This window comes from Orcinus orca, chromosome 20, assembly GCF_937001465.1.
Source record: "Orcinus orca chromosome 20, mOrcOrc1.1, whole genome shotgun sequence".
In the NCBI taxonomy this organism is placed as follows: domain Eukaryota; kingdom Metazoa; phylum Chordata; class Mammalia; order Artiodactyla; family Delphinidae; genus Orcinus; species Orcinus orca.
The window spans coordinates 55,580,831-55,608,458 of NC_064578.1; the positions used below are offsets into that span (position 1 = coordinate 55,580,831).

General features: G+C 49.6%; 1 protein-coding gene across 4 annotated transcripts; it reads right to left on the minus strand.

The window, feature by feature from the left end:
- Window positions 1–221: 221 nt before the first annotated feature.
- On the minus strand, window positions 222–19,198 carry RDH13 (retinol dehydrogenase 13). 4 transcript variants are annotated; one of them, XM_033411924.2, is made up of 7 exons: window positions 18,990–19,198; window positions 15,728–15,846; window positions 12,605–12,760; window positions 9,648–9,752; window positions 8,338–8,550; window positions 7,475–7,576; window positions 222–2,429 (listed from the first exon to the last, which is right to left on the minus strand). In XM_033411924.2, the coding sequence occupies exons 1-7, from the start codon at window positions 19,052–19,054 to the stop codon at window positions 2,146–2,148; spliced, it is 1,044 nt and encodes a 347-aa protein (XP_033267815.1). In that variant the 5' UTR covers window positions 19,055–19,198; the 3' UTR covers window positions 222–2,145. The 4 variants fall into 4 exon arrangements, with proteins under 4 accessions (XP_033267815.1, XP_033267812.1, XP_004283357.1 ...); XM_033411921.2 differs by having other exon boundaries at window positions 9,648–9,824; XM_004283309.4 differs by lacking the exon at window positions 222–2,429 and adding an exon at window positions 4,045–6,110.
- Between the last annotated feature and the right edge of the window lie 8,430 nt (window positions 19,199–27,628).

Below are 27,628 nucleotides of genomic sequence, written 5' to 3' on the forward strand. Positions count from 1 at the left end.
TATTTTTTTCAGTACGCGGGCCTCTCACTGTTGTGGCCTCTCCCGTCGCAGAGCACAGGCTCCGGACGCGCAGGCTCAGTGGCCATGGCTCACAGGCCCAGCTGCTCCGCGGCGTGTGGGATCTTCCCGGACCGGGGCACGAACCCGTGTCCCCTGCATCGGCAGGCGGACTCTCAACCACTGCGCCACCAGGGAAGCCCTCATTCCTTTTTTATGACTGAATAATATTCCATTGTATGGATAGACCACCATTCATCTGGTGATGGGCACTTGGGTTGCTTCCACATTTTGGCTGTTGTGAATAATGTTTTTCCGAACTCGGGTGGAAAACAATCTGGCAGTTCCTCAAGTTGTTACCACATGACAGCAATTCTGCTCTTAGGTGTATATCAACTGAATTTTTGGATTCTCATTTTTGGAGGTGGGGGGGTGGCTTCTTTTGGTGGCAGTGTTTGATAATTCCTATTTGTGCCCATGCATTTCTATGTAGAGAGCTGTTGGCTTTGGGGTGATTTGCACATTTCTTGTTCAATGTATTCCTAAATATATATTTAACACTTGCGATTGCTACCATAAAGTTTTTAGTACAAGGGTGCCCTCTGCTGTCAGGGTAGTGAAGTACAGCTTTTTACTAGATGACTAGCAAATAGGGGGAGTTTTAAGTCCTTGATTTTTTTTTTCCTTTTTTTCTTACAAAATCCTAATTTTTCTTTCTCTCTCCTTTTTCCCTTCTCCATGCAGTATACAAAAGGTACCTCTCTCCTTTAATTTCAATTCTCTTCTCTCAAAGGAGGGTCACGTTTCCAAGACCACAGTAGTCAGTGCCCTGATCTGTCTGAATGCTTTTTTACTATTTTCACACCTTTCTCTTTCTGGTGGTGGTTTTCACACATATGTATAAAATAAATAAGGTAAACTGATATATTGTACAACACAGGGAATATAGGCAATATTTTATAATAACTATAAATGGAGTATAACCTTTAAAAATTATGAATCACAGGACTTCTGTGGTGGCGCAATGGTTAAGAATCCACCTGCCAACGCAGGGGACACGGGTTAGGAGCCCTGGTCCAGGAAAATCCCACATGCCACGGAGCAACTAAGCCCGTGCGCCACAACTCCTGTACTCTAGAGCCCGTGAGCCACAACTACTGAGTCCACATGCCACAACTACTGAAGCCCATGCTCCTAGAGCCCGTGCTCCACAACAAGAGAAGCCACCGCAATGAGAAGCCCAGGCACCGCAAGGAAGAGTAGCCCCCGCTTGCCGCAACTAGAGAAAGCCCGCACGCAGCGACAAAGACCCAATGCAGCCAAAAAAATACATAAATAAATTTTTTTAAAAAATTGTGAATCACTATGTTGTACGCCTGAAACTCATATAATATTGTAAATCAGCTATACTTTAAGTCCAAAGGACTTTTACCTGAGCTGTCTGAGACTAAGTTGCAGACCTGATGCCCCACCATCTAAATCCTGATGGTTTTTCCTGCAAACAAAGACGTTCTCGTACGTAACCACAGTGCAATCAACGAAATCAGGACATTAATATAAGGCTGCACCGTCTTTAGAGGTTATGTGGGAGACACGTTCTCATGCAGTTGCCACAGTCTCCAGCTACCCAGAAAGCCCAAAATATTAAATAAAACCTTCATTATAGATGAGTGACCCTCTGCCCATGGATTCTCCACAGCTGGTCTCATATTTCATGCCCAGTCTAACTCCCCCGAAATCCACTCCCAGGTATGGTCCCCAGGTTCATCTCAGCCAGACCCTGCAATGCACCAGCGTGTGAGCTGGGATTCGCCACAGGTGATGAGGCGGACCTCGAGATGATGAACATCATCTTGTGAGGCACCTGCTTGAGGAAGGACCACGACCATCCCTCAAGGGGTGCTAGTCTCCAGCAATGGGGGTGTTCTCAGGGAAACTGAGCAGCTCAAGATCTTCAGGTTCGTCCACACCAATGACCCAATCCCAGGTCTCAGGTGGGTTCCAAGAATGCTTACTTCATTTCCTTGGAAGCTCTGCCACTGTGATAAGAAGACCCCTCGCCGGATTTTCAGCAGCGCCTGCCCTGCAGCTTCAGGAGGACCTCTGGGTTTCGTGACATGTCTTCCATAGGAGATAGGCTGCCCTGAGTCAGTTGCCTGTACTGTTTTCCGTTACGACCTGTTTCCCAGCACCTTGCCTGTCAGCTGCACTCCACCCCAATGAAGCCCAGGTGAGAACAAGCGAGGCCCCCGTGTGCTGGTGACTAGCTCCACCTGACCCCACCCTCGGCGCGCTCACAGACCCACAAACATATCCAGATCCGCCTCCATCCGTGGTTCTCGACCGAAGGCGAGTTTCCCTCCTCGGGGACGTGTGGCAATGTCTGCAGACAGTTCTGGGGGTCTCACCCGGCTGGTGGGGGCTACTGGCATCTGGTGGGTAGAGACCAGGACTGCTGCTCGACATCCTACAGCGCACAGGACAGATCCCTGCCCCACAGCAAAGAATTATCCGGCCCCAAGTGTTAGCAGCGCTGGTGTTGGGAAACCCTGCTTGAAGTCCGTTACCTTCTGCCTTTCCCTGGGGGGCTTTTGTGGGTTCTAAGATGAGCGCATGACCTCAGCCCAATTTGACAAATAAAAGAGAAATGCTTCTCTCCCCGTCACGGGGCAAAAAACAAGAAAACAGGTGGCCCAGATTGGCTCCGACAGTCATCTCGTGACCCACCCCCCAAAGAGACTGCACTAGTTTCTTCCTCCGGCTGCTGTAACAAACACCATCACCTTGGTGACTTAGAACAACATAAATGTATTCCCTCACACTTCCAGAGGCCGGAAGTCCAAAGTCAAGGTGGCGGGGCTGGGCGGGGCAGGGAACACACCCTCCAGCAGCTCTGGGGGAGATTCTGTTCCTTGCCCTTTGCAGCTGCTGGGGGGTCCAGCCATTCCTCGATCTGAGGCTCCACCATCCGTCTCTGCCCTCAATCCCCTCACTGCCTCTTCCTCTGCTGTCTTCTAAGGACGCTTGTTGGATTTAGGGCCCGCCCAGATAACCTAGGACAATCTCACCTCGAGATCCCCAATTACGTCGGCAAAGCAACTTTTTCCAAATTGGCTCCCGTTCACACGTATTTGGAGTTAGGACTTGGACGCATCTTTTAGGGGGAGGCACCCCACCGTTCAACCTGTTACAAACACCCAGCCTTGGAATGACGTTGCACTGGTAACTGTCAGACCGTCATCTTGCAGTAGGAATCTTGATGATGTCACTGAACTCAAAGCCTGCCACACCCCTGGGCTTCTACTTCTGTGAAATAGTGTTCCTTCTTGCTTTTGCCTGGGGTGAAAGTCAGCTCAGCTTACATCCTTTGAGTATGTCCTGTCATCAGCAGCCCAAGGCATCCTGACAGAATTCCCAAGCCCCAGAGTGAGGTGTGAGGATTTGACCCTGACTTGGTTTCCCTTTGTGAAGAACCCACCCCCTGAAGCACTGTCCTTTCACGTTGCATTCCTGGGTCTGTTTATTCCTTTGCACCATCTCCTCTCTGGACTTCTGTGGCTTTGGGTTTTGTTTTGCATTGTTTTGTTTGAGATTGGTTTCTATCATCTCTCATCGGTCTGAAGGTCGTAGCTAGGTTTGTGATTCACCTCAAAGCCTTCAGAGAAGTAGGCGGCGATTAGGTTGATGTGTGTCAACATTTGTGATCCTTGGGGTTTCCGTTTCAGAAAGGAAGCAGATATTGGTTGTGAAGGTTTGTGGTTAGCATTAGCCCTGAGGTGTGTTGCTCACACCTACATAATAGACAAATCGCCCTGTGATTAGCTGTTCTCCTGGGCATTTAGACCTCTAACGCTCCCCCCAAAAAGAAAGTGGGTTCTAGAATCAGACTTTGAATTCCAGCTCCCCTTCTTGCTAACACACCCCCAAGTTTTCTTCTTCTTTTTTAGCGGGTAGGGAGCTTGTGATTTTAAAAATCTGTTCTTCCCAGTCGATTTGCTTGCAAGCCACACTAGTGAAGCTCCTTTTTTTTTTTCTTTAAATTAAAAAAAATTTTTTTTGGCCTCGCCATGTGGCATGTGGGATCTTAGTTCCCTGACCAGGGATCGAACCCATGCCCCCCGCAGTGGAAGCGCAGAGTCCTAACCCCTGGACTGCCAGGGAAGTCCCTGAAGCTTATTCCTCTTTATCTGAGCAGAAGGGAACGCATGGGAAGTACACTGGGGGTGCTAGGGAAGCAGATTCTGAAAAGGACAGAGCGGTAGGCAGAAAAGTGGGTCCTCCCAAATGTGTCCACATCCTAGTCCCCAGAACCCTGTTACTTTACAAGGCAAAGGAGGGATTAAGGTGGATGATGGGATTAAAGTTGCTCATCAGCTGACTTTAAAGGAGGAAGATGATCCTGGATTATCTGGATGGGCCAAGTGATATCACAAGAGTCCTTAAAAACAGGAGATGGAGGCAGAAGCGGGAGAAACAGAGAGACGGCAGCGTGAGAAGGACCTGGCCTGCCATTGTCTGCTCTGCAGATGAAGGGGCCACAGGCCAAGAAGTGCAGGCGCCTCTAGAAGCTGGAAAAACGTAAGGAAACAGGTTCTCCCTGGGAGCCTCCAGAAGGAACCATACCTGTTCACTCTTTTTTTTTTTTTACTTTTATTTGAGTATACTTGATTTACAATGTTGTGTTGGTTTCAGGTGTAGAGTAAAGTGATTCAGTTATACATACACGCGTATTCATTCTTTTTCAGATTTTCTCATATAGGTTATCACAGAATACTGAGTAGTATCCCTGTGCCATACAGTAGGTCCTGGTTGGTTAGCTATCTTATATAGTAGTGTGTGTATGTCAATCCCAACCTCCTGATTTATCCCTCCCCATCACACACACGTTTCCCCTTTGGTAACCGTAAGTCTGTTTTCTGATATCTGTAAGTCTGTTTCTGTTCTGTAAATAAGTTCGTTTGTATCATTTTTTAATTAGATTCCACATATGATGATATCATATGGTATCTGTCTTTCTCTCAGAACTGTTCGCTCCTTGCGTTCAGCCCAGAGAGGCCCACTTCGGGTCCCTCCAAGGGCCGCCCACAGCATGGCAGCTGGCGAGTGGGGATGGGAGGGAAGGTCGTGATCCCAGGCATCCTGTTTCCGCAGTGGTTCCTCCGCACCATGCTGTCCCCGGCGTGACGCGGCGATAACAAGGCCAGGTCTGAGTCGGTCTGTTCCTGGAGGGCATCCCCAGCGCCTTGCCAGGGTCTGGCACACAGAAGGTCCTCAGTAAACGTCCAACGGCAAGGAATATGCAGCGGCCACTCTCCAAGCCCAGCGATAACTCGCGGCCATCCAATGAGGTAGTCAGGTTATTCTGCACAGTTTACAGCTGGAGAAACCAAGGCTCAAGAGGAGACTGGAGGTGTGCAAGGTCCAGCGGGGGACCATGAACTCAAGCATCAGCCAGACAATTCGCCCATGGCCATCCAGGCCCCCACATGGCCCACACCAGAGGGAGCTGATGCCGCACCCCAAAATTCCTGGTTTGGATTCCCAAGGGAGGCATCTGATGGCCCAGCTCACCTGTTGGCAGCAGGGCACACTGTACCAGCCAGCCCCTGGGTCAAGTGCTCACCGGCTGTCCAATCCACTGTGGCCAGAAAAGGGGCAATACTGCCACCTAGAGGACGCTTCAGGCATGGCAGCCAGCATTCTTTGGCCAAGACTGCTACCTAGAGGGTGCAGTGGCCATGGCAGCCAGCATTCCTTGGCCAATACTGCCACCTAGAGGGTGCTTCGGGCATGGCCGCCAGCTTTGGTTGGTTGCTGTTCCACCTTGGTGACTGCCTCCCTGGTGGCTTTCATACCTGCTCCAAGAAGTTATTTGGGGAGGCGCTGTCCCCTCTCAGAGGATCCATAGGACATCTCCAAGCCCACAAGGCGGGCACTCTCAGCCCAAAGCCTCCCGGCTATCTCCTCATCCTCAGCTTCCGGGGCCGGAGCCTTCTCTTTGAGTCCCTCAAAGTACTTTCCAGAAACGCCCTCCAACTCCTCCGCCACAGCCAGGTAGGTGCTGGGCTGGGCCGCCAGCTGGGGGCTCTTGACCAGCAGCCAGAAGATGGGCCCTGCATCGGCCCACAGAGAGTTCAGTCCACACATTCAGAGAGGAAGATACAGAAAGCCCAGCACCACCCCAGGTGCCTCAGGGCCCACAAAGGCCAGAAGTTTCCCTGGAGTCCCACAGAGCTCTCCTCCAGGCCTTTACCCCTCTGTTTCCCAACACCAGGAGCTCCCTTCCCTGGCACTGCCCAGACAAATAATTCCAGATGCAGGGACCAGCTTGAAAGCTGCCTCCTCCAGGAAGCCCCCCTGGCTTTTCCCAGGCAAACAGAAGGTCCCCCTCCTCTATGTCAGCCCCAAGTCCTCATCCCACCTGATCTTTCTTTAAAGTAGCTTCTGTGTATTGAGTGTCTCCAGTGCCAGCTTCAGCTTAAGGTCCCTGATACCTAGCCCCCACCAACTAAATGTTTTTCAGGATTATAAACACTAGTTATAAAGCTCTAATTATTTATTCGGCCAGGAATTGTGCTGGCTCTTTTAGGGAAGTCTCATCTAATCCTCCCCACTGAGGCAGGTACTATTATGACCCTCATTTTGCAGATAAGGAAAGGGAGTTTCGGAGAGAAGTCACTTTGCTGGGTGGCCCAGCTAGTTTGGGATGAAACTGGAGTTAGCCCAAGCATGGCCGGACTTCAGGAAGTCAGCTCCATGACCTCCACCTCTGAAACAGTCTCATCAAACAGGCTCTGGCCTGTTTCCCGGGGCTATTCTGAGGCTGGCAGGCTGGGCAGACATATGAAAGTGACTCAGTACCAGGGAAGGTACAGGGCAGGGGGCAGAGCAAAGCCCCTGAGATAGTCTCTGAGTGTGATGTTAATCTTATGTGTGAACTTGACAGGGCTAAGGGATGTCCAGAGAGCAGGTAACATTATTTCTGGGGTGTCTGTGAGGGTGTGAAGAGATTAGCATTTGAATCAACAGACTATGTAAAATCCACCCTCACCAATGTGGGTGGGCACCATGCAGTTAGTTGGGGGTGAAAACAGAACAAAAAGGTGGAGAAAGGACGAATTCTCTCTCCTTGAGCAGGGACATCCATTTCCTCCTGGCCTCAGACACTGGCGCTCCTGGCCTTCGACTTGGACTGGGACTTACGCCATCGGTTCCCCTGGTCCTCAGGCCTTTGGGTTTGGACTGCAACTACACTGTCAGCCTTCCTGGGCCTCTGGCATACAGATCAGATCCTGGGACTTCTCAGGCCCCACAGATGCATGAGCCAATCCCCCCTAATAAATCTCTCTAAATATCTATGTACATCCTATTGGTTCTGTTTCTCAGGAAGACCCTAATACACTGAGGGAGGGTCCTGAGCCCCAAGCTAGGAGGACAGGGGTTCAGTTAAGGGACCCCAAACTGGGAGGGGACTTACCGAGCGTGAAGCTGGAGAAGGTGGAGCTGTGCATGCCCGTGTGTCTGCCCAGCTCTGTCCTGGCCACGCCAGGGTGCAAGGCATTGACAGTCACACCCGTGCCTGGGGAGAGAAGGAAAAAGTGAGGCAGGCAGATGTCAGGGTCACCCCAACCATCCTAGGGGGCTCCCCCTGAATCCATGTCGCCCTCTTGCTCTGACACCTCCACATCCCCAGTTTCACTTGCAAGGCAGCTCTGTCTCATGGCTGCCCAGGGCAGAGCCTCTGAACCTGAGTGTGTACAAATCACTTGGAGGGCTTGAGAAGCCCAGACCGCCGGGCTCCACCCCACAGAGTCTGAAGCAGTGGGTCAGGGTGGGGTCTGAGATGCTGCAATTATGACAAACACCCAGGTGAGCTGACACTGCTGGTCTACTGACTCTTTGAGAAGCAAAGGCAAAGGGCAGACTTTTCAACTGCAGCACTATGGACACTGAGGTCAGATGATTCTTTATCCTGTGCCTTGTAGGAAGCTGAGCAGCATCGCTGGCCTCTGCAGACTAGATGCCAGGAACATCACCCAACCTGCCCCTGCTCCGCAAACTGACAGCGAAAAATGTCTCCAGGTGTTGCCAAAGCTTCACTGGTCTAGAGCACCAAAGGCTCAGGTGCCTGTCCGGGATGAGCAGAGAAGGATGCTGTGATTGGTCAGTGATGTCTGCTTCAGGCACCAGCAGGGAGCGTGGTGGTGAGCGTGTCATACGTTTGCCTACTCGGTCCTGGAGTCAATGCTTGACCTCCCGTCCACCCAGAGTCACAGCAGGACTGTTTCGGGCTCGGAGCTAAAGGAGAGGGGAGACCAGCGAGGCTCGCCACACACACACCTTGCAGCCGCCGGCTCAGCTCCTTGGTGAAGAGGACAACGGCCAGCTTGCTCTGGCAGTAGGCTGCCTTGGTGTCATACTTCCTCTTCTCCCAGTTCAAGTCCTCGAAGTCTATGTGCCCAGCAACGTGGGCCAAGGACGAGAGGTTGATGATGCGCGAAGGAGCAGAGGCTTTCAGCTTGTCCAGCAGCAAGTTCGTCAAAAGGAAGTGACCTGGATGATGGAAAACGAAAAGATAACTTTCACTGAGTTCTTGTCCCGTGCATAGGACCATACTGAGAACATCACCTTATTTCATGCTCCCATAACCCATTTTTCTCAACAGGGTCCAACTTTGCGCCCCCCACCAGCAGGCATTTGGCACCACCTAGAGACAATTTTGATCATCACAACTGTGGACAGTAGAGGGAGTGCTTCTGCCACCTAGTGGGTGGAGGCCAGGGATGCTGCTAAAAATCCTACAATGTGGGAGTTCCCTGGTGGCCTAATGGTTAGGATTCTGGGTTTTCACTGCTGCAGCCAGGGTTCAATCTCTGGTCAGTGAACTGAGATCCCACAAGCCGTGTGGCATGTCAAAAAAAAAAAAAAAATCCTACAAGGTACAAGACATTCCCGATAACAAATTGTCACAAAGCCTTGTGATAACCCTCTATGAGGTCAGCTAGAGAAGAGATGCCTTCTGTCTCCCAAAATCCTTTCTCCATTTCTTCTTCAGTGATAGAATTTTGGGTTATGCATGAGACTGCCCAGTGAAAGACTACATTTCCCAGACTCCCTTGCAGCTCCATCAGGTCACATGACTGAGTCCCAGCCCAAAGGGGGTGAAGGGTAGTCACATGTGTTATGGGTGAATTGTGTCACCCTCCCCAACTCCCCTAAAAAAATATGCCCTACCCTCCAGTACCTCAGCATGTGACCTTATTTGGAGAGAGGGTCTTTAGAGAGGTGATCAAGGTAAAATGAGGCCATTAAGGTGGGCCTTAATCCTATATGATTGGTGTCCACCCAACGTCCATCACCCTTACTAACGGACTGCAGATGCATTCAGGGTGACAAAAGATAAACTGACACAGTGAGAGGACAGAGACTGGGGGACAGACAGACAAAGAGACGAATGGCCACGAGGCTGAGGGAAGGTCCAAAGGACTGAGGGTCCAGCGATGAACAGGCGATTCCCTGAGCTGCCAGGTGACCCTGCTCATGGCTGCCTGGCCACATGCAGAGAGGAAGACCCCACCCGGAGCCTGTGTCTGGCCCACGGGGGCTCCTGCTCACGTCCCAGGCCGACGCCACACAGCCTGCAGCCTCACCCAGGTAGTTAACGCCAAGCTGCATCTCAAAGCCATCCTCGGTGGTCCAGTGGGGGCACCGCATCACGGCTGCATTATTGATCAGGATGTGCACTCGCTCCTCCTCTGGAAGACAGGGGTGAGGACAAATGTGTGACTCAGTTTCCCCTTCTGTAATAGGGGTGATGATACAACCTGCTGGGTAGAACAGCTTCGTTATTATCTATTCGACAAGTATTTTCTGCAACCCAAGTGTCCATCGACAGAGGAATGAATAAAGAAGATGTGGTACCTATATACAATGCAATATTACTCAGCCATAAAAAAGAATGAAATAATGCCATTTGCAGCTACGTGGATGGACCTAGAGGATTATCATACAAAGTGAAGTCAGTCAGAAAGAAAAAGACAAATACCATATGATATCACATGTGGAATCTAAAAAAATGATACGAATGACCTTATTTACAAAGCAGAAATAGACTCACAGGCATAGAAAACAAACTTATGGTTACCAAAGGAGAAGCGGGGGAGGGATAAATTAGGAGCTGGGGATTAAAATATACACATCACTATATATAAAATAGATAACCAACAAGGACCTACCTATTGTTTAGCACAGGGAACTATATTCAATATCTTGTACTAACCTATAATGGAAAAGAATCTAAAAAAGAATTTGTGTGTGTGTGTGTGAGCGTATGTGTATATAACTGAATCACTTTGCTGTACACCTGAAACTACAAAAACACTGTAAATCAACTATATTTCAATAAAAATTTAAAAAATACACACCCAGGAATACCCTGGCAGTCCAGGGGTTAGGACTCCATGCTTCCACTGCAGGGGGCACAGGTTCCATCCCTGGTCAGGGAACTAAGATCCCACATGCCACGCAGTGGCCAAAAAAAAGACCAAAAAACCCCAAAAAAACACAAGCTAGCCACAAGCATAGAAGGGAAAAGTTCTGCCTGTAATGATCTCAAAGATAGAACCGGGGAGAAAAAACAAGGGGCAGCACCAGGTATGTAACAGGCTCCGCTTTGTACAAAAAAGCCAAGGGGAAGTGTTTCCCCGTTTGCTTTATAAATGCATAAATGGTCCCCAGAAGGACACACAGGAGGTAGAGCACTGAACACATCTGAGGACGGCATGCTGGGAGCTAATGGCAGGTGTGGCGGGAAGATGTTTTGCTGTATCCCCATTTGCACTTTCTGAACGTTTAACCCTGAAAATGTTATTCCTGTTTGAAAAAAAATAAATTCTTAAGTGGTTCTGAGACCATGTGGTGGGGAGCAAAAGGAGTGAGTCAGGCATCAACGTGACGGAAGTGCAGAGAAATGCCAGCCTGATCCCTGGATTTGCAAAAAGAAACACCCAGGAAAGAATGTGGGAGCTCCAGACGCTCTGCACTAACTCTTAGTTACCTATTGTCACAGCCACGTCCCCCAGCGGCCCGGGCGCTCCTCGGAAGCAGAACCTGAATCTGACTCACGTCTGTGTCACCTGCGTCACCCAAGAGTCAGAGAGCCTCCGGAAATGTTGGCTGAATCAGTGTTTGTGCCCTTCTCCACCTAACTCTTCCTCCCTCCTTGGCCTCTGCTTCTTGTAGGATCCAAGCACACATAGGACTTAGTTTTCCTAGACAGCAGTCAGTTAACTTCTTCTGTAAAGGACCAGGTAGTATATACTTCTGGCTTTGCAGGCAATATGGTCTGTCTCTACTAAACTCTGCCCTCCCAGGACCAAAGCAGCCACAGATAATACATAAACCAATGGGCATGGCTGCATGCCAATAAAACTTTATGGAAACTAAAATCTGAATTCTGGGAACTCCCCGGCGGTCCAGTGGTTAGGGCTCTGCGCTTTCACTGCCAAGGGCGCCAGTTCCATCCCTGGTCCAGGAACTGAGATTCCACAAGCTGGGGCTTCCCTGGTGGCGCAGTGGTTAAGAATCCGCCTACCAATGCAGGGGATGCGGGTTCGAGCCCTGGTCCGGGAAGATCCCACATGCTGCAGAGCAACTAAGCCTGTGTGCTACAGCTACTGAGCCTGTACTCTAGAGCCTACGCTCTAAAGCCCACGAGCCACAACTACTGAGCCCACACACCACAACTACTGAAGCCCGTGTGCCTAGAGCCCGTGCTCCACAACAACAGAAGCCACCGCAATGAGAAGCCCGAGCACTGCAACAAAGAGAAGCCCCCGCTTGCCACAACTAGAGACAGCCTGCGCGCAGCAACAAAGACCCACCACAGCCAAAAATAATAATAATAATAATTAATTAATTTTTTTTAAAAAAAAAAGAAATCCCAGGACTTCCCTGGTGGTGCAGTGGTTGGGCATCCGCCTGCCAATGCAGGGGACACAGGTTCGATTCCTGGTCCGGGAAGATCCCACATACTGTGGAGCAACTAAGCCCGTGCGCCACAACTACTGAGCCTGCACCCTAGAGCCCACAAGCCACAACTACTGAGCCCGCGTGCCACAACTACTGAGCCCGCATGCCACAACTACTGAGCCCACGCGCCTAGAGCCCATGTTCCACAGCAAGAGAAGCCACCATGATGAGAAGCCAGCGCACCACAATGGAGATTAGCCCCCGCTTGCCACGACTAGAGAAAGCCTACGTGCAGCAACAAAGACCCAATGCAGCAAAAAATAAATAAATAAATTTATTTAAAAAAAAAAAAAATCCCACAATGTGGCACAGCCAAAATAAAATAAAATCTGAATTCCATACAATGGTCACATGTCGTGAAACGTTATTCTTTTCATTTTCTCTCCCCCATGTAAAAATGAAAAATATGTAAATGTGAAAATGTCAGAAGAGAAAAAAATGTAAAATCTTTACCCAAAGGCTGAACGAAAACAGGTGGCAACCAATACCTGGCTCTAGGACCTGCCTGGTAGAATTCCCTCCTCACAGCCTGGCCGCCCAAGTCCTCGCCCCACAAGGCCAGTGTCATCCCTCTTACCTTCAATGATCTTCGCTGCAAACTCTCGGATGGACTTAAGGGAGGCCAAGTCCAGGTGCCGGGCGTTGACACGGTGATTAAGGGTCTCCCCTCGAATCTCCTTGGCTGCTGCCTCACACTTCTCCAAGTCTCGACAGGCCAGAATGATGGTACCTCCTGGAAGAGCCAGACCAAAAAAAAAAAAAAAAAAAAACTTTTAAATGAAATTTTTAAAAAAACTTCCACTCCTGAAGCAACCTAAACGTCCATCAGCAGAGGAATGGATAAAGAAGATGTGGTACATATATACAATGGAATACTACTCGGCCATAAAAAAGAACAAAATAATGCCACCTGCAGCAACATGGATGGACCTAGAGATTGTCATACTGAGGGAAGTAAGTCAGACGGAGAAAGACAAATATCAGGTGATATCACTTATATGTGGAATCTAAAAAAAGCGTACAAATGAAGTAATGTACAAAACAGAAGTAGAGTCAGTACGTAGAAAACAAACTTATGGTTACCAGGGGATGGGGGGATAAATTGGGAGACTGGGATTGACATGTACACACTATTATACATAAAATAGGTAACTAATAAGAACCTGCTGTATAGCACAGGGTGCTCTACTCAATACTCTGTAATGACCTATATGGGAAAAGAATCTAAAAAAAAAAAAAAGAGTGGATATATGTATACGTATAACTGATTCACTTTGCTGTACACCTGAGACAACATTGTAAATCAACTATACTCCAATAAAAATTTTTTAAAAATTAAAAAAAAAAAGATCCACTCCTAAGTATAGATACCCAAGAAAAATGAAAACATCAGTCCACACAAAAATGTGTACTCACATGTGCACAGCAGCACTGTGCAGAACAGCCAGAGGTGGAAACAACCCAAATGCCCATCGAGGGATAAATGAATATTGGTGGGAGGGATAAATTGGGAGCTTGGGACTGACATGTGCACACTACTATACATAAAATAAACAACCAACAAGGACCTACTGTACAGCACAGGGAACTCTGCTCAACATTCTGTAACAACCTAAATGAGAACAGAACTTGAAAAAGAACAGATACATGTATAACTGAATCACTTTGCTGTACACCTGAAACTATCACAACATCGTAAATCAACTATAGTCCAATATAAAATTTTAAAAAAAATGTTTTAAGGGATGAATGAGTAAGTGACATGTGGTTTGTCCATCAGTGGAATATTAGCCATGAAAAGGAAGGAAATTCCAACCTCACAAACGTGATGCTCAGTGAAAGCCAGACACAAAAGGACACAGAGTGCATGATTCATTTATCTGAAATGTCCAGAAGAGGCAAATCCACAGAAGGAAGATTAGTGGTTTCCTAGCTTTGGCGGGGAAGGGAAATTAGGGGATGATGGCTTAGAGGAGCCAGGTTTCGTTTTGGGGTGATGAAAAATGTTCTAAAATGGAGACCAGTGACAGTTGTACAGTTCTGTGAATATACTAAAAATCATGGAAGTGTACACTTTAAATGTGTGAATTAAATCTTAATACAGCCTTTAAAAAGAAAACTTTTGGGGGACTTCCCTGGCAGTCCGGCGGGTTAAGGCTCCGTGCTCCCACTGTAGGGGGCACAGGTTCCATCCCTGGTCGGGGAACTAAGTTCCCGCATGCCGGGGCGGCACAGCCAAAATTTAAAAAAAAAAAAAAGGAAAAAATTTGATTTTTTTAAACTTTTGTTTTCAAATTAGAAAAGTGAGAAGAAACAGGGATTGAGAGGAGGACGGGCAGCAAGGATGCCGAACCGCGTGGGTCCACAGGGCTCATCCTCCACAGCTGGGCCAGCTGCCTCCTACACATCTGGCCCCCCCATCGCACAGTCCAGAATGGACTCATCAAGTCCTGGATCTGCCTGTCCTCCCAGTGGCAGCCTGGCTCTCAAGGGACCACAGTGGGTGTGTTGGCCCAATTTCCCTTCTCACTTTTCTTTTTCTTTAAATAAATTAGCTGTCTTATTTTTTGTTTTCATTTTTTTAATTTCTTTTTTTTTAATTTGTCTATTTATTTATGTTTGGCTGCGTTGGGTCTTTGTTGCTGCGCATGAGCTTTTTCTAACTGCGGCAAGCAGGGGCTACTCTTTGTTGCGGTGCGCGGGCTTCTCATTGTGGTGGCCTCTCTTGTTGTGGAGCACGGGCACTAGGCGCATGGGCTTCAGCAGTTGTGGTGCGCAGGCTCAGTAGTTGTGGCGCATGGGCTTAGTGGCTCCACGGCACATGGGATCTTCCCGGACCAGGACTCGAACCCACGTCCCCTGTGTTGGCAGGCGGATTCTTAACCACTGTGTCGCCAGGGAAGCCCCTCCCTTCTCGCTTTTTCCTGAAAGGAGCACCTGTCCCTCCCTTGGGGAAACCCCATGTGGTGTGGGGGGCAGGGGGGCTGCCCTCATGGCCCCCCACCACTCTCACCTCAGGGGTGAACAGGCAGCTCAGGCCTGGTCAGTCCATCAGGGACCCATTCACTGGTCACCTCGACTCGACCAGCCCAAGGAGAGTTTCCAGTCTCCCCAGCCCTCACCCCTGCCCTGCCCTGGCCTCCCCGTCCCAGCCAAGGCAGCTTTGGTCTTCCAGCTGTTCAAACAAAACCTTAACTCCTCCCTTTCTCGTACCTGAACCCACAGGAAACCCCACTGATTCCAAGTTCAAAAGACATCTGCATGTGCTGAGAAGGGACTTCTCCATAAGCCCAGTCTGACCGTGAGAGAAACGTCAAACAGACCCAAATCGAAGCGTGTTCTTTCTACAAAACGCCTGACCAGTAAGCTTGGGAGAGCCTGACCCCCAACCTCTGACCTAGGCCCCGACCCAGCCATTAGGACTGAGTCCAACTACAGTAGGAAAGAGCACAGCCGATGCAAAGAGAAAAACCCAAACCAGTAACTGCTGAGCGCCCACGGCCTCCTCTGAGACCCTGAACCTGCCCTTCCCTCTTCCAGAGACACAAGGCTTTCAGGCTTAAGCCGGCGTGAGTTTGTTTCTGCCACTTGCAACCAAAAGAATCAGATGCCTTAACATCCCCCGGGAAATCAAACCATCCACCGCCAGATCTCGCACCCGAGCCCCAGGCAGAGAAGCAGGTGCCCACTGGGACTTCACCTCTTCTGGCCAGCTCCAAGGCCGTCTGTTTCCCGATGCCCGTGTTGGCGCCGGTCACAATGACGGTCTTCCCGGGAATGGTGGTCTTGCTGGGACAAGCCCCGCCGGCGACGAAGTCCCTGGAGATAAAAAACGGCAGGTCAGTTCAGTCTGTCTGTCCTCTCTCACCACAGGTGTCCCTGACTGTTGTGATCTCAGGGAAATGACCTCTCTGAGCTTGTGTTCCCTCAACGGAAAGATGGAAGCGACATCGCATAACTCCATGGGACCGGTGTCGTGGTACAGATAAAGGACTCAGCATGGTCTGGTGCGGGGAGCGTGCACAGCGAGACAATCGTCATTTTAGAAAGACCCCCTGTATTCGCTTCCTGTGGCTGCTCTAACAGATCACCACAAGCTCAGTGGGTTAAAACCATGCAACGGGGCTTCCCTGGTGGCGCAGTGGTTAAGAGTCCGCCTGCCGATGCAGGGGACGCGGGTTCGTGCCCCGGTCCGGGAAGATCCCACATGCCGCGGAGCGGCTGGGCCCGTGAGCCGTGGCCGCTGAGCCTGCGCGTCCGGAGCCTGTGCTCCGCAACGGGAGAGGCCACAGCAGTGAGAGGCCCGCCGCGGAGCGGCTGGGCCCGTGAGCCGTGGCCGCTGAGCCTGCGCGTCCGGAGCCTGTGCTCCGCAACGGGAGAGGCCACAGCAGTGAGAGGCCCGCGTACCGCAAAAAAAAAACACAAAAAAACCATGCAACGGTATTTCCTACAGTCTGCAGGTCAGAGTCCGAAATGGGTCTCACTGGGCTAAAATCGAGGTGTCGGCAGAGCTGTGTGCCTTCTGGAGGCTCCAGGGAGAACTGAGAATCGTCCCCATACCTTTTCCAGTTTCTAGGGGACGCCTGCATCCCTTGGCTCGTGGCCCCTTCCTTCACCTTCAAAGTCAGCGGCACAGCATCTTCAAGCCCCTGACTCTGATGCTTCTGCCTCCCTCTTAAAAGGACCGTTGTGATGATGCTGGGCCACCTGGATAACCCAGATCATCTCCCATCTCAAGGCCCTTAACACAGTGACATCTGAAAAGTCTCTTTTGACAAGTTCTGGGAATTAGGACATGCACATCGTTGGGGGCCCTTATTCTGCTACTATGCCCACATTCCAGAGGCTAAATACTGGAAACAACCAAATGTCACCAACAGGGAACTGGCCAAATAAACAATATTATCTCCACACAAAAGAAGGGCAACGTACAACACGGTAGCCACCAGCCACCAGAGGCTATTATTTTTCTTTTTTTTAAATTAATTAATTTATTTTTTATATTTATTTTTGGCTGCATTGGGTCTTCGTTGCTGCACAAGGGCTTTCTCTAGTTGCGGTGAGCCGGGGCTACTCTTCGTTGCGGTGGTGCGCGGGCTTCTCATCGCAGTGGCTTCTCTTGTTGCAGAGCATGGGCCCTAGGCACCCGGGCTTCAGTAGTTGTGGTACACAGGCTCAGTAGTTGTGGCTTGTGGGCTCTGGAGCACAGGCTCAGTAGTTGTGGTGCACTGGCTTAGTTGCTCCGCGGCATGTGGGATCTTCCCGGACCAGGGCTCGAACCCGTGTCTCCTGCATTGGCAGGCAGATTCTTAACCACTGCGCCACCAGGAAAGTCCCCTGAGGCTAGTTTTTTAATTTAATTAAAAATAAAGAGTCTAAACTAACACAACATAGTAAAGCAACCATACTCCAATAAAATTGTTTTTAAAAATAAAAAGTAAAAAAAAAAAAAAAACAATAGTCATACTTTCCCCCCTAGGGCATTCAGTTTTCTTTTATTCTTCCCATGCTGGCACTTTTTTATTTTTAAGCTTTTTCAGAACTGAAAGGCATCAGCATGAATAAAAATAACAGCAGCCGAGGGACTTCTCCAGTGGCGCAGTGGTTAAGAATCCGCCTGCCAATGCAGGGGACGTGGGTTCAAGCCCTGGTCGGGGAAGACCCCACATGCCGCGGAGCAACTAAGCCCGTGCGCCACAGCTACTGAGCCTGTGTTCTATAGCCCGCGAGCCACAACCACTGAGCCCGCGTGCCACAACTACTGAAGCCTGCACGCCTAGAGCCCGTGTTCCGCAACAAGAGAAACCACCACAATGAGAAGCCCGCGCACCGCAAAGAAGAGGAGCCCCCACTCGCCGCATCTAGAGAAAGTGCACGCGCAGCAACGAAGACCCAAGCAGCCAAAAATAAATAAATAAATAAAAAGTAGTCGCACGGTATGGCTCATAATGGACAGGGCAAATGTAAAACATTTCGATGATCACAGGAAGTTCTACTGACCGGTGCTCCTATAGAATATTTGGTAGCTGTTTTTTGGTTTGGGGGGATTTTTATATTGAAGTATATACTTGATATACAATATTATATAAGGTACAGGTGTACAATATAGCGATTTACAATTTTTAAAGGTTATATTCCATTTATAACCTATTCCATTTATAACATAAAATATTTGCCATATTCCACGGGTTATGCAATATATCCTTGTAGCTTATTTTATACCTAATAGTTTTTACTTCTTAGTCCCGTTTTGTCTTGTTTTTATTAAACGAATAAGCCTAGGAAAGAGAAGAAAGAACTACAGTATGTCTATATACCACGCAATACGATCTTTTCACTTACTGACTTGGACAATTCTAATTTGTTTCTCTAATTTCGGACAACGGGAGCTTAGGTGGTACACACTTTCCTTGCATCTGGGCCACGACTTGACATATGGGAAGTGCTCAATAAGTGTCCGCTGAATGAATGAATTAATCCATTAAAAGTCCAGAAGCGGGCTTCCCTGGTGGCGCAGCGGTTGGGAGTCCGCCTGCCGATGCAGGGGACACTGGTTCGTGCCCCGGTCCGGGAGGATCCCACATGCCGCGGAGCGGCTGGGCCCGTGGGCCATGGCCGCTGGGCCTGCGCGTCCGGAGCCTGTGCGCCGCAGCGGGAGACGCCGCGGCAGTGAGAGGCCCACGTACCGCAAAAAAAAAAAAAAAAAAAAAAAAGTCCAGAAGCAACTAAACCAAAATGTTTACCAGGGCCCGGATCCGCCCCTTTCTCTGGGTGACCTTGGGCCGTGACCTACCCTCTCGGGGACCAGGCTTGCCCCCGCATTCTCTGGGAGCACTGCTGGACGGGTGAGCTGGAGGACTCCTGGGTGGGCCAAGGGTTGGCAATCTCCATTTGGCTTTCCCTCCCTCGTCCTTGCCCACCGGTCAACTGTTACCGCGCCTGCGGGACCCGCACGTACTTACTTGAGCAGCACGGCGCCACCCACCGCTGTGCCCAGCACGGACAGCGGCAGAATGTAGCGATTCATTACGGGCCGGAGCCGGTGGGACTGGGGGGAGGGGGTCCCACTGCAGCCGCCCGCAGACCCGCGCCCGGGGTCAGTCTAGGAGCGCGCTGCCTGGGACACACGTGGGGAAGTGCAGGCCGGGCTGGAACCCTCGGCTTCCGGAAACGGGCGGGGCGGAACTTCCGGGGGAGAGACCTATAGGGAGGGGCCGTGAGCGCAGCTGCAGCTGGGCATGGTAGTTTCCGGAGCCGGGGGCGAGGCCGTGGTCTCGGGGGCGGGGCCTACACGTAGTTCCAATAATGTCACCCTCGTACAGCTGCTGGAGGGACCCCACGATCTCAATCCAGCAGATGCTGCTTCCGGACTTCGGTCCTCTGTGTCTTTCAAATGTACCAGCATGTTTCCTCTTCTAAAAATATGTTCCTTACAAAGTACTATGTATAAAATAAGCTACAAGGATATACTGTACAGCACAGGGACTATAGCCAATATTTTATAAAAACTGTAAACGGAATATAATCTATAAAAATTTTGAATCAGTATGTTGTACACCTGAAACTAATATAATATTGTAAATCAACTATACTGCAATAAAAATAAATAAGGAACATAAATATATGTGTTCCTCGTAGACTTTCTGGGACAATTTGATAATTTCAGTGCTCAGAATCCAAGACCTACTAGCCTGGGAGGTTCCCAAACTCCTGGGTCCTGAGGCAAGAGGACGTGGGGGCATACACTCGGTCTGAAGGAGGAGGGACTGGGGGCCTGGACCCCTGGGTCTGATGGGGGAAGGGCTAGGGACCGGGACTCCTGGGCCTGAGGATAGGCTCACCCTAATTCAAAACGATCTCATCTTAATTAATTACATCTGCAAATACCCTATTTCCGAATAATGTCACATTCTGTGGTCTACTGCAGGTTAGGATTTCAACATATGAATTTGTGGGGGGAGAGGGGCGAGGCAATTCAACCCATCCCACTTATAATACCCAAAAGTTGGAAGCAACCCAATTTTGTAATTGATATGTCCGTCGACAGCTAAAGGAATAAGTTATTTATAATAACTTCATATAATGTACTCAATATAAAGGAATGAGGACTTCCCTGATGGTCTAGTGGTTAAGACTCCAAGCTCCCAATGCAGGGGGCATGGGTTCAAACCCTGGTCGGCAAAGATCCCACATGCCCTGTGGTGCGGGCCCCTTCCCCCCCCACACAAAGAAGGAATGAACTACTGGTATTTACACAATATGTATGATTCCAGTTACATGACAATCTAGGAAAAACAAAACTATAGTGAGAGAATGAAGGTCAGTGGTTACCAAGGGCAGAGGGGTTGGGGGAAGTGATTACTGCAAAGGGAACTTTCGGGGGGCTTGGAAAGAACCTCTAAACCGCACTGGTGTTTATGTACATGATGACATATTTGTCAAATCTCATCAGCATGTTCACTTAAAAATAGTGAATTTTAGGGCTTCCCTGGTGGCGCAGTGGTTGAGAGTCTGCCTGCCGATGCAGGGGACGCGGGTTCGTGCCCCGGTCCGGGAGGATCCCGCGTGCCGCGGAGCGGCTGGGTCTGTGAGCCATGGCCGCTGGGCCTGCGCGTCCGGATCCTGTGCTCCGCAATGGGAGAGGCCACAACAGTGGGAGGCCCGTGTATCGCAAAAAAAAGTGAATTTTATTGCATGTAAATTATAGTGCAATAAAGCTGAAAAAAAAATACTGAAAAGATTTGCATAGTTTTGTTTTGGAAATTATTTGACTCCAAGTAACTCATTTGATTTATGATTGGATCAGGTTTGACAACAATCCACAGGCATACTTCAGAATGCTTATGAAATGACAAATATCTGACCCATAAATCGTTTCCACAGGTCCCAAGAGGGTTTTTTGGTTTTTGGTTTTTTAGCAAGACAAAACATGCTTATTTAGTTAAAACTGGTGAGTGGGGGCAGGACACGGCAGAAGTGTACAGAGCTGGAGACGAGAGGGTCAGGGGTCAGCACAGCACTCAGGATGGAGGATCCAGAAGTCTTGGAGGTGGGCAGTTCTTTGGAAATTTATCACCCACTTTCCTTGGAGCTACATGAGGCTCAAGAGCCCCAGGGGGCTCCAGAGTCCTGACCAGGAAGGGAAGCCTTGTCCCAACAAGTCTAGGGAGGCCCTGCCCCCAGCAACAGCAGGAACTCTTGGGGACAGCAAGCTCCAGGTTTGTCTCTAAGATGGGGATGTCCAGGGTAGAGAAAATCTAGAAACTCTGAAGCATCACCTCTTGGCTCCATCATCCACAGATGAGGAATACCAGTAGCTGAGCCCAAGTGGGTTATCAAATGGATTAACCACACACACACAGACTTTGCAAACTAAAAAGCAAAAACAAGAGATAAAAACAACCCCAAAGCTGTCATGAATCACCATCTCATAGAGAACCAACAAGTGGCTACCAGTGGGGGGACGGGAGCAATATAGGGGTGGGCGAGTGGGAGGTACAAACTGCTGGGTGTTAGATGGCTACAGGGAAGTATTTATTGTACAACATGGGGAATACAGCCAATATTTTGTAATAACTGTAAATGCAGTGGAGCCTTTAAAAATTGTATTTAAAAAATTGTATAGGGCTTCCCTGGTGGCGCAGTGGTTGAGAGTCCGCCTGCCAATGCAGGGGACGCGGGTTCGTGCCCCGGTCCGGGAAGATCCCACATGCCGCGGAGCGGCTGTGCCTGTGAGCCATGGCCGCTGAGCCTGCGCGTCCGGAGCCTGTGCTCCGCGACGGGAGAGGCCACAGCGGTGAGAGGCCCGCGTACCGCAAAAAAAAAAAAAAAAAAAAATTGTATAAGGGGCTTCCCTTGTGGCGCAGTGGTTGAGAGTCCGCCTGCCGATGCAGGGGACGCGGGTTTGTGCCCCGGTCCGGGAAGATCCCACATGCCGCGGAGCGGCTGGGCCCGTGAGCCATGGCCGCTGAGCCTGCGCGTCCGGAGCCTGTGCTCCGCAACGGGAGAGGCCAAAACAGTGAGAGGCCCGCACACCGCAAAAAAAATAAAATAAAAAAAAATAAAAAGTACGGACGCTGACTCTCTCAACCTCGAATAAAGCATCCCCCTCTGAGCCTTTTTCTTCTCTTTTATAAACTGGTCTCCTAATACCTACCTCTAGGGCAGGAATTAACAAATATTTTCTGCAAAGGACCAGATAGCAAATAATTTCAGCTTTTGGGGTCATCTGGTCCCTGTTGCAACTACTCTGCCATTACAGCAGGAAAGCAGCTGCAGACAGTATACAAACAAATGAGCAGAGCTGTGTTACAATAAAACTTTATTTACAAAAACAAGTGGAGGGACACAGTTTGCTGGCCCCTGTCACAAAGTTTGGAAGGATGACAGAAAGTAATTCATGACAAAGATCTAACCCACAGTAAATGCCAGAGCATTGATGGCTGTAATGTTGTTACTATAAACAGAACAATGCATCCAAATTCCTTCCTCTGAGGACCTCCTACGTGATTCCCATATGCACCCAAGGTGTTTAGAATATCTCTTCCGGCTACCAGGTAAGCTATGCATCCCTTTATCATTGTTGAAGTTGTTAATAAATTCCTGATAAATGTTGGGTGCTGTTCCAGGTACTGAGAGGACTCTTCCCCCAGCAGAGGGCTTATCATACCCAAGTCATTCTCTCTCTCTCTCTCTCTCCATGCATTTTCAGAACCCTTAACTGACATGTAAGAAACACGTTTCTCTACCTTGAAGCTACCATGGTGGACAGACCACATAGAGAAAAGGTCAGATGGTGGAGGAGCCCTAATTGGTCCATGCTCCAGCTGTTTGAGCCCTTCCATCCAAGACACTGCCCCAGCTTCCAATCCACCCCCGTTGTCACCATGTAGAGCAGAGATGTGTCACCTCCACCAAGCCCTGTGCAGATGGCAGGTTCGTGAGCAAACTAAACGTGGCCGTTGTCTGAAGCCACTAGGTCTTGGAATGATTTGTCACATGACCTTAGTAACTGGAAAAATGGATTCTTTGTTTAGTACAGGTGCTGAGTGCAGTGCTTTCATGCTCCATAACTGGGAGGAAGGGAAGGCAAAAGGGAGGAGGGGCAGAGTGTGGACAGGAGGGAAGGGTGATGAGAAGGAAGGAAGACAGGAAAGGAAAGACTTAGTGAGTTTGCCTGGAGTAAAGCAGGCACCATACAAATAGCTCACCTCTCCGCTAGGATGGGGTGATGGGGACTCTGAGAGTTTGTGAGAGGCAGAGGGCCCCACGGTAAGGAGGCTGGGCAAGTTTCCTGCAGGATGTGGTGTTGATCACAGTGATACAAACAGAAAGGATTTCCTCAGGCCAGAAAGGGTGCTCCAGACTGTGGGATCAGCTTAAGGAAAAGGTAGCACACAGGTACGTGCGGATATTGTGGGAGTGTAAGGCGTGGATGGGGTGGAAGGAATGAGGCTGGAGTGGTTGGAAGGTGGAGCCAGATTATGGCTCAAATGCCAGGCTGAGAAACTTGGCTTTACTTCAGAGGATACTGGAGGCCCATGAAAGAGTAATGAGCCATGGAAGGTCATGAGCAGATCTATGTTTTAGGAATTTTGTTTCCAGGTGAAAGGTAGAATACGGACTGGAGAGGGACATAAGGAAGAGCAGCATTCAGGACCCATTAGGGAAAGTTGACTAGTTGTTCCCCAAACATACATTCTTCCTTTCTTGCTCATAATACTAGAGCCACTGGTTTATAGCTGGGCACGTGAGCATCTAGAACAAAGAATCATTTCCCAGCCTCCTCTGCACCTAGCTGTGGCCATGTGTCTAAGTTCTGACTTAGACGAGATGTGAGCAAAAAGGACATGTGTACTCAAAATGAAAAGACACTTGCCCCCTTTCTTCCAGCTGCAAGGCAGATCTGATGGCAGGACCTGAGGCAGCCATTTTGGACCACGAGGTGGAAAACCTATTTTGCCAGAGTAATGAGATGGAAAGAGCCTGGGTCCCTGATGATTATGGAGTTGCCAAATGGGCCCTGGATCAACTGCAATAAATAAACTTCAACCCGATTTAAGCCACTAAGAGTCCAGGTCTTTCTGTTACAGCAGCGATCCCATCTCAGAAAATAGCAACTCCAGTCTTCCCATTGCCTAGAGCAAAACATGGAGTCATGCTTATCTCCTCTTTTTCTCTCAATGCCTGCCAGCTCTTCCTTGAAAATATATCCAAAAATCTGACCATGTCTCAGCATGTCCATTGCTACCATCTCTCACTGGATTAATATGAAAGCCTCCTAGCTGGTCTCCCTGTTTCCGCCTGTTCTCCACACAGAAATTAGGGAATCCTTTTGAAACTTAACTCAATTGCCATTGGGGAACCATCTTGGTCATCCTCGATTCAGGCAGGAAGCATCCGTAGATGCCAAAACTAATGAGTTAAAAGTTTCATGACACACAGGATATTTGCATAGTCTCAAAGTAGCTCTCCCCAAGATACTTATTTATTACAAAGGAAAAAATGTACAGAAACCCGGCAGAGGTTTTCTCTGTATGCTTTTGCAACTTTTCTACAAGTCTGAAATTATTTCAACACTGGACCAATACAACATAGACATACGGCTGATTCACTTTGTTATAAAGCAGAAACTAACACACCATTGTAGAGCAATTATACTCCGATAAAGATGTTAAAAAGAAAATAGATGAACCTCAAAAACACTATGAGGTCACATATTGTATGATTCCATTTATAGGCAACGTCCAGAACAGGCAAATCCACAGAGACAGAAAGCAAATGGTGGTTTTCAGGGGCTGTGGGGAGGAAGGAATAGGGAGTGACTTCTAATGGGTATGGACTTTATTTGGGGAGGGTGAAAATGTTTGGGAATTAGATGGATATGATGGTTGCATAACACTGTCAGTGTACTAAATGCTACTCAGTTCAATTTAAGATAGTTAATTTCAGGGACTTCCCTGGCAGTCCAGTGGTTAAGACTTCACCTTCCAATGCAGTGGGTGCGGGTTCGATCCCTGATCGCGGAGCTAGGATCCCACATGCCTTGCGGCCAAAAAAACAAAACATAAAACAGAAGAAATATTGTAACAAATTCAATAAAGACTTTAAAAATGGTCCATGTCAAAAAATTAAAAAAAAAAAAAAGATGGTTAATTTCAGGTCAATTTTTTAAAAAAATTTGATCAAAACACTTCTATAGTACCATCAATTTCTGATCCTTACAGTGACCCTGGGAACCCACAATCCACCCCCATCACCTTTCTGACTTCATGTCCTACCCCTCTGCCCTCAACACTCTGCTCCATAAACACTAGCCTTGCTGTGTGAGCATTCACCTCAGGACCTTTGCACTGGCCCTTGCTTCAACCCAGGATCCAGACTCAAGTCTGTCTGGAGCCCTTTCCCCATCACTGCCTCCTGGATGCAGTCCCCCAACACGGAAGCCAAATGCCTTCAGCTTCAGGAGACACATCTGCCCTAGATCCCGCCCAGAGAATAAACAGCTCACCACCAGCCTCCCTCCTCTGGCCAGGCCAGTTTTTAGACTCACCCTCCTGGTGCTACTCCCCGCCCGCTCTCCAGGGCCAGCCAGTCTCAGAGGAATTTCAAGGAACAACCTTTCCTAACCCCTCAGGTCCCAGGAAGAACTCCTCCGAGCTTCTACGCTGCCGGAGCGACCTCCGTTTATGGCACGTTTCAGGCAACCCATGTTTAAGTCACCTCCCCACCCAGACAGGGAGCTTCTTGAGACTCAGGCTTGGGGCAAGTGCATTTGAGTTGAAGTTTGGCTACCCTATCCTTTGCAATTGTCATGGTCAACACCAATATCATGACCATCCTCATAGCTGTCTCCAGTCTCATCTCCTCTGGCCAGCCACACCCCCACCGGCCCAGCCTCCCCAAGGTGTTCCCTCAGCCTAAAATCCTCTCTGCATTCCTGGCTCCACCTTGAAATTCAGGTCAAGGCTCCCATGACACCTCGTCAGAGAGGTCATCCCTGACTACCTCACCAGAAGTGGCCACACCTGCCTGTCCCTCAGTGACTCCATTTCTTCACATTTATTTCCTCCACAGAGATTACCACAATCTGAAAGTCTTACTCATGTGTGTGTCCCTACCTGTTTATCTTCTGTCTTCCCACCACACCCGCTAGAATGACAACAACACAAGGGCAGGGGTTTTGTCTGCCTAGCACTTAGAACGTGCTTGGTACACAGTAGGTGCTTGAGTATTTGCTACTACATGACTTTGGGACTTTGCATACGCCACTCCCCAAGCTTAGAATATCATTCCTTGCCGCATCTTCCTTGGCGAACTCCTATTCACCCTTCAGAACCCCATCCAGTTATCACTTAACCTGGGTCGTCTTCTTTGACTGCCTCACACACCCACCACAAAGTTGGAATAAGTGTCTCCTCTGGGGACACTCAATGCCCTGTTGCCACCTCCAGCAGTGCACATGTCACTGTGAATTGCTACTGTGGGTGCCAGCAGGGTCTATTTCCCCAATCGACCTGACTTCTTGAGGGCAAAGGATGAGGCACAATTAGGTCTCAGGGACCATTTATTGAATGAATGAATGAATGGACAAATATGTAAGTAACTATATCTCCCTGAGACCCAGCTCCCATCTTATTTATATGCCCTGCCAGACCTGTGAATTCGACCTCCCTCCTTGTCCTAGGAATTCATCAGCAAATCCTACAGTTGGGGGACAGGTGTGGGGGGCATGCCTTGGGCGAGGAGGATGAGGGAAGAGATGGGGTGGTTTCAGATATGACATACAGAGGATCCTGGCTTAACAAGCAGCAGTGAGAATTCTGTTTGGTTCCTGGGATCTCCCAACAGAGAGAATAAACAATCCAGTTCCCCAATAACAAGGCTATCCCAGTTCAGGGACAGAGGCAAATTCAGACCCACAGAGTCCTAAAGTTCACTCAGTAAAAGGCGCTCTACTGTCGGTGTTTTGGTGCCGGGTTCCCCCCCGGGGGGGGGCGCCTCCACCCAGGGCTTACTGAGGCAGACAGTGCAGGGGTGTGAGCCTCCACTGGTATTTGGGAACCACGTGCTACGGTTTGGAGAGAGGGAGGTGCCTCCTTTGTGGCAGGGAAGAAGGAAGGAGGCCCTGGGCTCTGAATGAGGGCAGGGCGGAGGCTGGGTTTTGGTCTCACCTGCTGCTCCGGAGCGCAAAGAAGCTGCTGTGGGTGGGGCCTGGGGGCGGCTGCGCTCCACCGCCCTCCTCCCTCAGACCCAGGGACCAGGCCCCCAGCCCCTCCTCCCTCAGACCCAGGGACCAGGCCCCCAGGCTCTCCCCACTCAGACCCAGGGACCAGGCCCCCAGCCCCTCCCCCTCAGACCCAGGGTTCCGGGCCCCCAACCCCACCCCCCTCAGACCCAGGGGTCCGGACCCCCAGCCCCTCCTCCCTCAGACCCAGGAGTCCAGGCCCCCGACTCCCACTGAATGCCTTTACAAGGACACTTCTCTCCACCTGCACACGAAGAAAGGGCCTGGTCTCAGCCAGATCTGCACTTGTCATGGCCCGGAGCCACTGAGACTTGGCCAGATGGCCCTCCCCTCCGTGGCTCACGCAGCTCCTGG

Excerpts from the sequence above, each read along its gene's own strand:
- RDH13 (XM_033411921.2), bottom strand. The coding sequence starts at position 19,054 with ATGAATCGCTACATTCTGCCGCTGTCCGTGCTGGGCACAGCGGTGGGT. Across the intron at positions 9,825-12,604 it reads TGCAGCGAAGATCATTGAAG|CAGGTTGTATCATCACCCCT; the intron begins GTAAGAGGGATG and ends TGTTCTACCCAG. Across the intron at positions 2,430-7,474 it reads CTTCTCCAGCTTCACGCTCG|ATGCCAGTAGCCCCCACCAG; the intron begins GTAAGTCCCCTC and ends TCTACCCACCAG.